General features: G+C 37.4%; 1 protein-coding gene and 1 long non-coding RNA gene across 3 annotated transcripts; one reads left to right on the top strand and one right to left on the bottom strand.

Moving 5' to 3' along the window:
• Positions 1-613: 613 nt before the first annotated feature.
• On the top strand, positions 614-5991 carry LOC100375895 (uncharacterized). The gene is made up of 3 exons (XM_006825003.3): positions 614-2293; positions 3730-5328; positions 5454-5991. Exons 1-3 carry the CDS (start codon positions 777-779, stop codon positions 5860-5862), a joined length of 3525 nt encoding a protein of 1174 aa, XP_006825066.1. The 5' UTR covers positions 614-776; the 3' UTR covers positions 5863-5991.
• Positions 5992-8195: 2204 nt separating this feature from the next.
• LOC144342972 (uncharacterized) lies at positions 8196-9509 on the bottom strand. Of its 2 annotated transcripts, XR_013418869.1 has the most exons (4): positions 9427-9509; positions 9196-9225; positions 8629-8755; positions 8196-8437 (listed from the first exon to the last, which is right to left on the bottom strand). It is a non-coding gene; the product is annotated as an uncharacterized LOC144342972 (long non-coding RNA). The 2 variants fall into 2 exon arrangements; XR_013418868.1 differs by lacking the exon at positions 9427-9509 and having other exon boundaries at positions 9196-9303.
• Positions 9510-14198: the final 4689 nt, after the last annotated feature.

The following is a 14198-nucleotide window of genomic DNA, read 5'->3' as shown; positions in this document are numbered from 1 at the left end:
GAAATAACTCTTCAAATTAGTCTGTGCGTGACGCAGGAAGTCAAATCCATTTTAATTATATGATATGATTTTAATTGCGAAATCAACAAAATCAAAATGTTAATTATATATGCATAAAATACGGAAAAAATAAAATTCAGTAAACGTGACACTTTTCAAAAGGTATGGTCATGACCTTCCGCGGTTGCTGTAGTAGTGTGACGCATGGCTACTAACGAGCCTTGTTCGTATACTACACTGTCTACTGAATGTCAAGGCTGAAATAAATTACGCACCAACGCCCCGCCCTTCTCGCTTTTGATACAGGTATAAACTTGTTGAATGTGTTTCGTGTCATGGCTCATTCATGTTATTTAATGTAGGCGCCCGAACGACACTTAGGGTGGGATATGAAACTTATATTATGAATGAAAGATAAGGAAGTAATAAGTCCTTCACAAAGACGACTCAACAGATGTTTGGCTACAACACGTGCCCTTAGCTCCTTTGTATAGGATCGGGTAACAATGACCCTCCATTTTCATAACGCCATCCAATATTCAAATAAGGTTAGGTTGATTTGCACACTTGAAAGCAGGACCATATCTTTGTTATTCAAATTAGTTTCACTTATTCGACGCTGGTTTGTTTGTTTCCGTTTTTAGGTAGCCCACTCGAAGTTTGTCATCTCTTTAACCGCTTTTCACGGCCACTCTTATTTTTTTAATGTGATTGCACCAATCATTCGTACAATCAGGTGCCGACCAATACTTTGACGAGACTTAGTGTGAGTTAACATGGAGCAGAAAACGTATGGACTGCTATATCTTGTTGTATTAATCATGGCCACCACCCGACATTCCGATGCACAGCAAGTCAACACTACAAGTGGTCTAGTACAGGGAACTACGGTACAATTTCACAATACGTCCGTGAGTATTTATAAAGGAATACACTACGCCGAGGCACCTATCAATGAGTTGCGATTTAGTTCTCCACAGCCATATGCATATCGACAAGGTGTGTACAACGCGACACAGTTTGGACCATCATGTCCACAACCACGAGACTTCTTGTATGATTTACCTAACGATCGCACAGAAGAGGACTGTTTGCTGCTTAATGTTTACGTGCCAGAAACAGCCACAGTCAACAATTCCTTGGCTGTAATGGTTTGGATACATGGCGGTGGTTTTGTAGTCGGTCAAGGAAAGATTTACAATGCTGTGCCATTGACTGTTTATGGTAATATTATCGTTGTTACCATAAATTACAGGCTTGGTATTTTGGGGTCACTGACAACTGGCGATGAACTTGCCAAGGGAAACTACGCCTTCAAAGACCAACAGTTAGCCTTGCGATGGATAAAGGATAATATTGGTAACTTTCACGGGAATCCCAATCAGATTACTATCGCTGGTGAATCCGCTGGAGCGACCAGTGTTATGTACCAAATGTTGTCTCCTTCAAATGAGGGTCTATTTCAACGAGGGATAGCGATGAGTACGTATTTCACACCACAATCACGACCACACCACCCTCCACAAGCAGCAGAATTTTACATCAGGGTCGCATCAATTGTGGGTTGTTACAACAGTACCGTGGGAGATGTCGGTGCACAGCCTCCCCCACCTCCAAACAGTGAAGCTATTCTGCAGTGTTTGAGGGCTGTGTCGGCCGATGATCTGATCTCCGCTGCATTGTCCATACCACTGCTTCTCTCAAAAGTTCCATATGGGGTAGTTATCGATGACGAGTATTTTCCACATTCCGTGCGAACAATGATTGAGTATTCTGATCTAAATAAATATGATTTGATGATAGGCACTGTGGACCAGGAAGGGTTAGTGTTTGCTATTAACATTGGTCCGTCTATTGCTGAAGGATTGTCACTGGAGACATATAAGGTATTGTTACAAGATTTATCAGCTTCATACACATCTGGTGTACCTGAAGCTGCTTCATCGATAACCCAACAGTACACAGACTGGGACAATGTTGATGACAAAAATATGAATCGATTGAACGGATATATTAATGCAGCGGGTGACATCGCATTTTGCCTCCCGAGTATCTACTTTGCTAATCGCCATGCCACCGACAGTGATGGAACCAAATCGACATACTATTATGATTTCAAAACGTCTGTACCGATGTCTTTTTATGGAGATATAGCTACTACTGCGGGACATGGCGATGAATTGGGATATTTGTTCTATGACGAAGATAGTCAGTTGTATCAATCTACGCCATATCGAGATATTCAACTAAGCCGTACTATGATAGATTACTGGGCAAACTTTGTAAAAACTGGGTAAGATATTTACATAATTATTCAGATATTGTGAATATTCCTTATTCGCGAATGGCCGAGCGCGATGGCGTTAAAGAATGGAACTATATTTTGAGGACGAAAAAGATCACGTGTATTTGAACGAGATCTCGTCGGCTATTTGCGAATGAGATCAATTAAAGGACAATGGCACCTTGTTACCTGTAAATCATTAACTACATGAATTAACTGGTATGATTAATGTGAATACAGCTGATGCATTGAAAATATCAATGCAATTTAGCAGCAATTCTGAATGTGAAGACGACATTTCACTTTTGCGGTATGGTTTAAAAAAGAGAGAGACTAAATTTGTGGATTATGGATATTATAGACATGTTGATAAATATGCATAGATTGGATATAACATTGTCTCAATTTCACGTAATATGTCGCGCGGAGATCGAAAATTTCCATTTATTGTGCAATTATTGATCGATGTTTATACAAATGTTTTCATGTTCTAGTTCGTGTTTATAGTTACTTATACATGTTTCTCTGATTGCGATCCGGCCTTTAGTTGCTGAGTTATAAGCATTACAAGTTTAGAAACAAACACAATCTTACCAGATTGACCATTTTAAAAGTCGGACCCATTGCGAACGTAGGAGAAGTAATCTCAACGATCACGCGCTATACACGCAAAAACACGTGTCCGACCGAAAGCACGTTTCACTTGTTAGTCTTGTTAGTTTTGTCTTGTACACAACGTTCATCCAGTTTCTTAATAGTCCTTCATTTTGACTGACTTCGCATACTGAGATTGTCTTGCTGTGTGTTAATAAGGGAAAGGACCTGTGCTGGACTTTATCCTTCCACAACATAATACAAGGCGCCGTGATAATTGTCAACATATCTTTAGAACTAAATTTGAACTAACTTTGATTTATTGCCTGAGTTTATTTTAAGTCGTATGTGTTAAAGTTTTATTTTGTTGGTGATTAATTTGTCTTCACAATTATATTTTGATTTAATTATTTGTTTTCTACTTTTTCTAATATTTCATTTCTATTAACAAAGTGTATTCTATTATTTTTCTATTTATCTTTTTATATATATTTTGTTAATGTTCGTGCGGATTATGACATTGGAGTTGTGTTACAAAATTATCGCCCTTGTTTTTATTTGTTTGATAACTTATGTCATGAAATTCAAAGTTAACTACAGCTTGCCAAAATATCAGACACTCTCAAACTTGTCCTGAAACTTAAATATAGAACAGAAACAACAGTTGGTCACTTGTCGGCTCCAAATAACCTTGAAACCAGGACGGAATATAAATATATCGGCTCCTGCTTTTTTGTATATTTTCCGCCTGGTTTGTATCCTATAGGTGTACTAGTATTTAGTTATTTTAGAACATGCGACGACGAAATGGTATATGATATTAAAAGTAACTTTTTGAATATTTTCCACAGTAACCCTAACAACGGAACCACTGAGATGAGCGTAGAGTGGCCCGAGTACACAACAGAAGATCAGAAATATTTGGAAATTAAACACAATTTATCGATAGAGTCGAACCCTAAGAAAGAAGAAATGAATTTCTGGTTGAAATACGTGAGTACCATTGGTGAAGATACTTGTAATGCTATAGTGCCACCTATATATTCACCTGATGGGCCCACGGCCCGGGATCACTCAGATATCAAACCCAGTGTAAACACCACATTTGGGAATGTGGTAGGGTTCAGTATTCAGTCACACGCTGCCACTGGTGGAAACATAGTTGACGTATTCCTTGGTATTCCATACGCTAAACCACCCACAGGATCAAGGCGTTTTTCTTCACCACAACTTCCCTACCCTTGGAGTGAACTTAACGCCACGGAATATGCTCCGACTTGCCCTCAGCCTGGGAGGTCTGATTACAGTGAAGACTGTCTCTATCTCAATATTTTCACGCCACAACGCGATACTGAAGAATTATCACCAGTAATGGTATTCATTCATGGCGGTAACTTTATACAAGGTACTGGATCTGACCAGTCTGGTGACGTCATTGCAGCTTACGGTGATATCACTGTGGTAACTTTCAACCACCGTCTAGGTGCACTAGGATTTCTTGAAAGTGAAGAAAATAACTTGCCCGGTAACTATGCACTTCAAGATATTCTGACTGCACTGGAATGGGTCAAAGGAGATATTCAATATTTTGGCGGTGACCCAGATGCTATAACATTGGCCGGTTTGGGCGCTGGTGGAATCAGTCTCCATTATTTGATGACGTCATCTCTCTCTGCAAATCTTTTTCATCGTGCGATACTTTTTAGCGCCCCTGGCATTGATCCAATGAATATGGACGTAAATCGGGCAGAATCCCAACGACTTATCAGGCGCCTTGATTGTGAAAACGAGAACACCAACCAACTACTAAGGTGTTTACGTCGAGTTAATGTATCCGATCTGATTGTTTCCCCCGATTTGGGAAAGCTTTCGTTTCATCCTGTCGTTGATGGCACTGTTTTGGTGGGAAGTGCTCTGCAAACACTTAAATCACCTAACTATATTGCACGTGATGTATTAATAGGTATGACTGATTCTGAGTTGGTTAAACTGTTATTACCATATACACGTGGGTCTGACATGACGATGGAGCTTGAGACACTATCGACTTTTATTGAGAATACTGTTCTATTAAATGACGCAAAAGAGAACCGTTTACTGGTTAATTCTATCATGCAAAAATACACTCGTATTTCGAAAGACACAGACGAAGTGAGGACCTCTCAAACAGCCCTGAATATCTTAAATGATTACGCAGTGTATGTTCCAAATATACAACGAGCCAATCTTCACAGCACTGCGGGTGCAAACGTGTATATATACTACTATACACAGAGGCTATCACATGCCAAGCTGCCTTCATGGATTGGTTCAGCTCATGGTGATGACGTCAGTCTAGTGTTCGGGGAACCTTTTTATGTAGGACCTCGGAGACCGACTTATTTTAATGACCAGGAAAGGACGGTGTCCCTAAATCTGATGTCTTATGTAACGAATTTTGTGAAATTTGGGTGAGTCCTCGTAAATCGTCTTCAAATTGTATAATAATATATAGTAGTAGTAGCGTTTGAGCTTTTATTAGCTATATATTTATATTAACATTAAAAGTATCATGTGATTTGGTTTGTTCACACAGGAATCCAAACATCGACAAAGCGATACCAATCGAATGGCCTAAATATAACGTAAGTTACCCGTATTATTTAGACATCGACATATGTCCTACAGTTGAGAAGAATTTGAAACCTCTTGAGGTGGAATTCTGGAGTAACTTAGTACCACAAATCATCGAAGCTACCAAGAAAGAAGAACTGGAAGAGCAAGAAGACGACACACCAGTTTATATTAGTGGGCTAACGCACCAGCAGGCTGTGAGCCTAATGGAAGCACTGATTGTTGTTGTATGTGCTGTGTGTGTTGTATTTATAGTAACCGTTTCTTTAATGTGCGGATATGTACACAAGTTAAAACGTCACTCCCGTCTTGGTAATAAACACACCAGGTTACCCAGTATTAACGAACAAGACTTTTCAACGTCAATGTGAATTTAAAAATATATCTGGCAATGGCTTAAATTCGCCATGTGATTGACTTGGGCCCAGAACATGAATAACATGTAGTAATAATAAATCATTAGTTATGCTGAAAAACAATACATCAAAATAATAATCTTTCTTGGAGCACGTAATTTTCATTTGAACTTTTTATGGTCATAAATGATCCGATTACGCCTTTTTGCAAGGATCACGCGACAAGGCGTCATAATGACGTAAATGTATGACAGGAGTGTCAAAGTGACAGCTGTATTAGTTAAGTTATTGAGCATTAAGCATATAAAATCTCTCAAGTATTTTTTTTTTCACGGACGACTTCAGCTGAAAACGATTTCTACAATATGAACGACCTTTCTTACATCTATTTACCCCACATTATTGTTCGTCGTTAAAGGGCGTGACTGCAGAGGTTAGTCGAATTCAAGTGACTATTATAGACAAGTATTAGGTTCCGTGTTTGCTTAGCAATATACGCAGGCATTTTTATTACATTGTTTGCTGTGTAATACAATATGTAATACTACTTTTTGAGTCGTCTTCGTTTACTAGTTTCTTTGTTCACAACAATACCCGTTTACGAGGAAACGATGATTTTTTTAAATGGGAGTTTTGCTCGCATGATCGAGGCGGAGATCAAAACTTTCTTCACACTATTTAAAACTGGTCATTTTAAGAAAGCAACATCCTGGATTTGATCCAACGATTTCCAGATCGACATGTGTGTGGATGCATGGTCACTCCACTGAAAGAGCACGGCAGGTGGTTGAATGCAAATGTAGTGTTATGATACGTACATGACTCAGGTCATTGGTCCATCGTCCTATACAAAAGGAGTTATTCGATACTCGTACGTATGCTGTGACAACTCGCAACAGGGCTGCAGAAAACTACGTTACACACGTCAAATTCACTGTTTATAACTTCGTTAAAGTGTACGGCTACTCGGACGCTAACGTTAGTCAACTGCCTGTTTGGGGTCTCTGATCTGGGAAATGTATTCGCGCCTTTTCTAGTACCTAGGTCCAAACATTGCCTGTGAAATGCCCAGCCACACATTTATGTTTAAAATAAATAATAATTCATCTTCGAGTAAAATTGAAAAAAAAAATCCGAGTTGTTTCTACGCTCCTATACGCAATGTTTATTAAACACTGAAACCAGTGCGAAAACCATGACAACAATTATCTGTTTGAAGTTGTTTTCCCGGGATTTAGCGCGCTAAACCGTACGTAACTCTGGAGCTCGAACGAGGACAACATTTTCTTTTGTGAATGACGTCACTGTATTAGAACTTGGAATATGGAAGAAACGGTCGTCTATTTGTATTTTGCCATGAACTTCGTGATATTTACTCTTGTTGTTTATCTTCACTGCATTCCACATGCATGGAAAGACATTTATTTGTACATCGATTTTATCGGCAATGAAGATCTATTATTCCTCACATAGACTTGTGTAACACAAACGTGCGACGCCAAACAGTATCGCAATAAATGTGGTTTCGCAGCGTTTTGGTATTAGTACTTTGCTTCGTCTTTCAATTATATACACATCATCGGTATACAGCATTAAGAGTCCGGCTGTATACCGATGATGTGTATATAATTGATAGACGAAGTAAAATATCTTTACTATCAAGAGAGTTATAATGACGAATAAGCTCTTTTGAAACGAAAACACAGACATACGTAGAATTATACTTTTTAAAACCAGTCAAGAGGTATAGTTCACATCTCTCAAGAAACAAGTGTTCCACTAGTTTTGATGTTACTGTTGTAATGGCAATAGGACGGTAGTTGTTCTTGCTGGTTACATCTCCATTTTTATTTTTTAATAGAGGGAGAAAGATAACATTTGGCACCTCAGTCAGGAGGGAAGTATCCGTGAACAAACATATATGAGATACACATAGACAACTGCACATTCATACACTAGTTAGCATACTTAAGATTCTCAGCGCAGAGACCACCAGAGCCACGTGACCTTTGAGTTGGTAACTTGCCGATAATATTTACAATATTGGCGCTAGATACATAATATGAGGTTATTACGAGGATACTACAAAGCGGAGGTCGATGCGACCGCGTACTGTCAGATTGCATACTTTGCAGTATCCTCGTAATAACCTTATTATTATACATCTTTTCCTACCAGGGATACATCATGGGAATGCCGAAATTCAAAAAGTTTAGAACAGAATCAGCAAACTTCTTTGTGTGTGGGGTCTGGTCAAATCCTTGTATATATACTGACTAGGTAAATAGTCACAACGCCCTCATGCGATCAATCCACTCACATTATAATGATTCTAACTAATATGGGAGTTGTTTTTTTGGATATATCATTAGCGTTTTCACTGTATCATAATACATCTTGCAACATACTCATACGACACAGTTTCCATTTTTACCTAAAATGTAGTTATAGTCGAAGTCGACTCTATTATATACTGAAATAAAATAAAAGTTGATACAAAATGGCTGTATATTTTGTTTCTCTCGTATGTTCCGCATCATTTATGTCTTATTGATTCATCCATCAACACTCGTCACACATCCCATATGGTCTGTTGAATGAATGAGAATTCAATTTGATAAATGATCGAATACATAAGTATAAATTTCAACACCATAAGTGGAAGCCATGAAATATGAAAAACGCACGGGGATCAAGAAAAATACGAATCATCTTAACAAAAATGTTTCCACATTCTATCAAGTTATGTTGCGAAAGTAAAGAAAATGATTATGCACTCACTGACAAGAACCACGGCATTCTTTTTTCATGAAATAAAAGTATGTTTCATCAGAACACATCCCTGTACTCGCCCAGTAGTTGCAGTGTCTCGTTGAGTAATTCTTAGAATTCTCGCAATGCCCTGGATCTACAAACAAAGCAATGTATGACGCGTGAATATACAAGCTTTGCACAGCCCCTAAGTTGCCATTTCAAACATCACATTTTCCCCGACAAGTGTCCAAATGATTGAACATTATAAAGGTTTGAGCCTGAGTGTGATTATAGTTACTAGGACATAGTTCTTCTGTCCAAGATGTACCATCCGCCACATCGACATTTTGCAAAAAATGTTATGTTGGGCTTGTCCGGTTACTAGGGAGATAGACCATTGCCTGAAACGTGTATTTATTTTGAAGACTTTACTTATGACAACGAGTACCAATTATTGTCAAGTATATGTAATTTTAAAAAGTACTATCTTTCTATACGTATATAATAGTAATTATATACACGTATAAAAGCAATATAACTGCAGATATATGGCATCAACCGTTGACAGTAATAGTGTTACAATAGTATACTTACGGCAGCCTGGATCCCCTGCCATGCAACGTTCTACAATAATCATAATAATAAGAGAACAATATGTTATATCTATCATTGAATAGAAAATGTTGTTTTGTTGTTAACCAGCCAATAAATTACCAGTGCATACAAGCTGATTTCAGGCTATGTAATACGAGACTTTTACATATTGTTTATGTCAGCTGTCAGCCGTGAATACTACGTTATACCGTGTGTGTACATAGAACATACATATGAACAGTCAGTACATTGACTTGAAATACAACTCATCTAAATGAGCGATGGCGTGGTAATACAAACGATTTCTAGACGAACGTATTATGAAAGAGCGGTAGTCATCGCGCTACGCATGCGCGAAATATGGTTCTCATATAAACAAAGATGGCGACTCTGACTGTTGTCAGTGTTGTGTAAACCAACGAGTACAAACTGAGCACAGATCAAAACTCGTACCCGTGATTTCATTAGAAAGGTGCATTAGATTGTTTATCAACACAAATGTCGCACATGCGTGGCGCGACGACCACCGTCCTTTAAATATACTGTCCAACGTTTACACATACCACACAGACTGGTTGCTTCGTCATATCTGAAGTAACATGGAATATCACACGTACTGTAGGCAACATATGGGGGTTCGTTCATTATATTCGAGCTGCAATATATATAAAAGGAAAGCAAGGTTGGCAAGTAAATTCAGTACAATTGGCAAGTACAATTCAAAAAATTATAATGAATACAAACTTGCAGTCAGCTTAGATAGTCCCTGAACATATTGACCTAAATCTATATATTCATTTATATACGGTTGTAGCATATTGGTTTACAATGTATATCATGAAGAAAGCCCGTGGGTACACAGTTTATTTCACGATGGGAGCACGTGGTTTGCAATTTGTATAATCATTGGGTGTACCGTTTATTTTATTCTGGGAACACATGGATGTCAATTATGGTAGCACATGTATGTGTCATATTCACTATCCATCGTCATACCATTTATATGATCGTGTATTTATGTTATTATTACTTACACATCGTAATTGCATACCAGATATGTAGCATCAGACCATTCCGTATTTGATGCGGGAAATGTCAATGGTTGACATTCGGCGATTGCACAGCCTAGGTACAATGTACTGTCTTTCACAATCTATAATAAATAATATCAGGACGTTGCAGTTAAGGATCATTCATAAGGGATTTACCAAGTATGAATAGTTATGACATAAAATACAACATATAACTAAACAGATACAATACATGGTATAATGCCCACACTGATATAATATACTGAACTGGATATAATACCCTCACTGATGCAAAATACTAAATAGGGTATAATACCAACACTGATATAATATACTAAACTGGATATAATGCCCTCACTGATACAAAATACTAACCTGGGTATAATACTCACACTGATATAATATACTAAACTGAATATAATGCCCTCACTGATACAAAATACTAACCTGGGTATAATACCCACACTGATATAATATACTTAACTAGATATAATACCCGCACTGATACAAAATACTAACCTGGGTATAATACCCACACTGATATATATCATACTAAACTAGGTATAATACCCGCACTGATACAAACTTCTAACCTGGGTATAATACCCACACTGATATAATATACTAAACTAGATATAATGCCCTCACTAATACAAAATACTAACCTGGGTATAATACCCACACTGATATAATATAATAAACTGGATATACTACCCGCACTGATACAAAATACTAACCTGGGTATAATACCCACACTGATATATATCATACTAAACTAGGTATAATGCCCTCACTAATACAAAATACTAACCTGGGTATAATGCCTACACTGATATAATATACTAAACTGGATATTGTGCCCTCACTGATACAAAATACTAACGTGGGTTTAATGCCCACACTGATATAATATACTAAACTGAATATAATGCCCTCACTGATACAAAATACTAACCTGGGTATAAAACCCACACTGATATAATATACTAAACTGGATATAATACCCACACTGATACAAAATACTAACCTGGGTATAATACCCACACTGATATAATATACTAAACTGGATATAATACCCACACTGATACAAAATACTAACCTGGGTATAATACCCCCACTGATATAATATACTAAACTGGATATAATACCCACACTGATACAAAATACTAACCTGGGTATAATACCCACACTGATATAATATACTAAACTGAATATAATGCCCTCACTGATACAAAATACTAACCTGGGTATAAAACCCACACTGATATAATATACTAAACTGGATATAATACCCACACTGATACAAAATACTAACCTGGGTATAATACCCACACTGATATAATATACTAAACTGGATATAATACCCACACTGATACAAAATACTAACCTGGGTATAATACCCACACTGATATAATATACTAAACTGGATATAATACCCACACTGATACAAAATACTAACCTGGGTATAATACCCACACTGATATAATATACTAAACTGGATATAATACCCGCACTGAAGCAAAATACTAACCTGGGTATAATACCCACACTGATATAATATACTAAACTGGATATAATACCCACACTGAAGCAAAATACTAACCTGGGTTTAATGCCCACACTGACATATCAAACTAACCTGGGTATAATGTCCACATTTTTTCCCATCTTCACATGTGTCGGTTATAATATCATAACCATTTTTTTCATTGTACCAATAATTAATCACGTGTGAATAATCACCTGCTAACTGTTCAACAGCGCCGATATTTTGGCTACATTTTCCAATTTTAAATTCTCCACTGGAAATAACAATCAGTAAATAATTAATTATCCATTAATTAGTGGTTTATTTGACTGTAGTGGCGCTGCTTACGATTTTCACTTAGCTGCCGACTTAGAAACTATGCTGGCCGAGGTGGGTGATATTTTGCCAGATATTGATTTTGAGCTTGATTTGATTAATTACCCAATTAGCACGGAGGAAATTAGGCTAGGTATAGCCAGTCTTAAGGGGGGCATATAAGCTTCCAACAGACTTGCCTTCAGTGTAAGCGCCCTCACATTACCGGCCAGATTCGGGCTTGTAAATTTGCATATACGTCATATGATGGGTGGAGCAGCCGAGCCACGGATCATAACAATAAGCCGGACGTCGCATGTGCCCGTGTTTACTTGTCTCGCGCTATGTTTTCTTTAAACTCATCACATCACATCACAGGGATAGAGGGACTGTGAACTCATCACATCACCTGCAGTCGAAATAAAACGGAGCCATTTCGAAAGTCAGTGATTCTCCACTGCCTGAAGGCGCAGACACGAAAACGTCTCGGCCAGCTGAGTCGGCCTCCACAACCTCTCGCTGATATCGACGAAGGCTTTGGTATCATAATACTGTTTAGGCTCGCTCCAAACATTCTCCTGATAACATTGCACGTTTTTTTTGAAATTGAATCTAAAATAAAATGGCATATGCGATTCGGATATGAGAAAGTAAGTACAATTTTCAGGATCTAAGTTTATTCAAGAAAGTGTGTATGGTTTCCGGGGTCACAGTTGATATGTTAATTAGCCTGTCTTCTGATTGGTTGAAACATATTAGACATGTCAATCATTACAAGCCCGAATCTGGCCGGTAATGTTTTATTTATTTTATTTTACACTGATGGCAAGTCTGTTGGGATTTCGCGGTCACATGACTTTCGCGTTCACCCCTCATTTACGCAATTTATATTTATTTTTCAAGAATTTTTCATCGGAATCGCAACAGGCTGCAAGCAAGTCTAGGGGGCATACTGTAATGTTTGGAAAATGTCTGTCAATCTGTCCAAGTTTAAAGTTGTTGTTTTAAGGGATTGGTCAGTTACTTCGGCCTAGGGGGGGGGGGTCGGCAGATTCCATTTTGCCAGCTGTAAATCTCAGTTGACCCACCCCCTATCAAATAAAAAAAAGTGGGTGACCCCCCCCCCCAGACATTATATTTTAAAACATTGTGACCCCCCCCCCCAAAAAAAAAAGAAACATTAACAGTTTTGGCTCTGACATAATTACAAAATGTATTATATGTGCATCGAAAATATCATGGTTTTCCATAATTTTGACATAATTTTTAGTGTTTGCATTTAATAGACCTTAGGAGGGGAGGGGAAGCATAAAAAAAAGCCAAAAAATTACTACAGAAAAAGCTGCAAGAAGGAGGGAAATCTATGCTGCTAAAGATAGTAAATAAAAACAAAGCTGTGGAGTACTCACTCGATAAACGCCCTCATAAGATAGGAAAAGAGGATTTGAATCTAGACGGTTTGAACTCTTTGAAAACTAATTTGGATTAAAATATCTTTCACAACTTATAGACCAGGAATGCTTTACACCCGAAGCACAGTCTGTGCTTATGAAAACAAAGGAAACTTTGATTTTTACCTAAATTTGTGTTGGATTTTGGTATTTTACAGAGCAAAATATGCATATTGAAAAGTTAAAAAAAAACTATTCATTTTTTCATCATTTATTTTAATTTATATATCAGCATTTTCACAAATTTAACTTTTTGATTTGCTGAACAAAAACTGTCACTGCTCTTTGTACTAATTGCTGTGTTGTCTTTCCATCTCCTGTTATAATTGGATAAATCCAGTAAATATCTTATACAATGGTGACTTCAGACTTTAAATAAAATAATCTGATATCAGCAGCACATGGACTTGGGATGTGTTTAAAACGTAACTGTATAATTGGGGTTCTAGCCGCATTGCATAATCTGTTAGTTATTTGGCAACTTTAACCTCAAAATATTTAGCCTATAACATTTTTTGCATCAACAAATTTATAGGCAATATAGGTAATAGTTATTATTAAGAACATCTTTGTACGATTAACTTTTTTATCGTTTGTTCTGAAATTAAATGTTAAAAAATATATGCATGAGCGCGTGTGTGAATTCTGGAAAATATGGTGCCCCCCTATTCATAATAT

The sequence above is a fragment of the Saccoglossus kowalevskii genome, chromosome 4 (assembly GCF_978046115.1).
Source record: "Saccoglossus kowalevskii chromosome 4, keSacKowa6.1, whole genome shotgun sequence".
Lineage (NCBI taxonomy): Eukaryota > Metazoa > Hemichordata > Enteropneusta > Harrimaniidae > Saccoglossus > Saccoglossus kowalevskii.
This window is presented reverse-complemented; position numbering and strand designations above follow the sequence as displayed.

Coding starts and splice junctions, on each gene's coding strand:
- LOC100375895 (XM_006825003.3), top strand. CDS start 777: ATGGAGCAGAAAACGTATGGACTGCTATATCTTGTTGTATTAATCATG. Junction 2,294..3,729: donor GCAAACTTTGTAAAAACTGG/GTAAGATATTTA, acceptor TATTTTCCACAG/TAACCCTAACAACGGAACCA. Junction 5,329..5,453: donor ACGAATTTTGTGAAATTTGG/GTGAGTCCTCGT, acceptor TTGTTCACACAG/GAATCCAAACATCGACAAAG.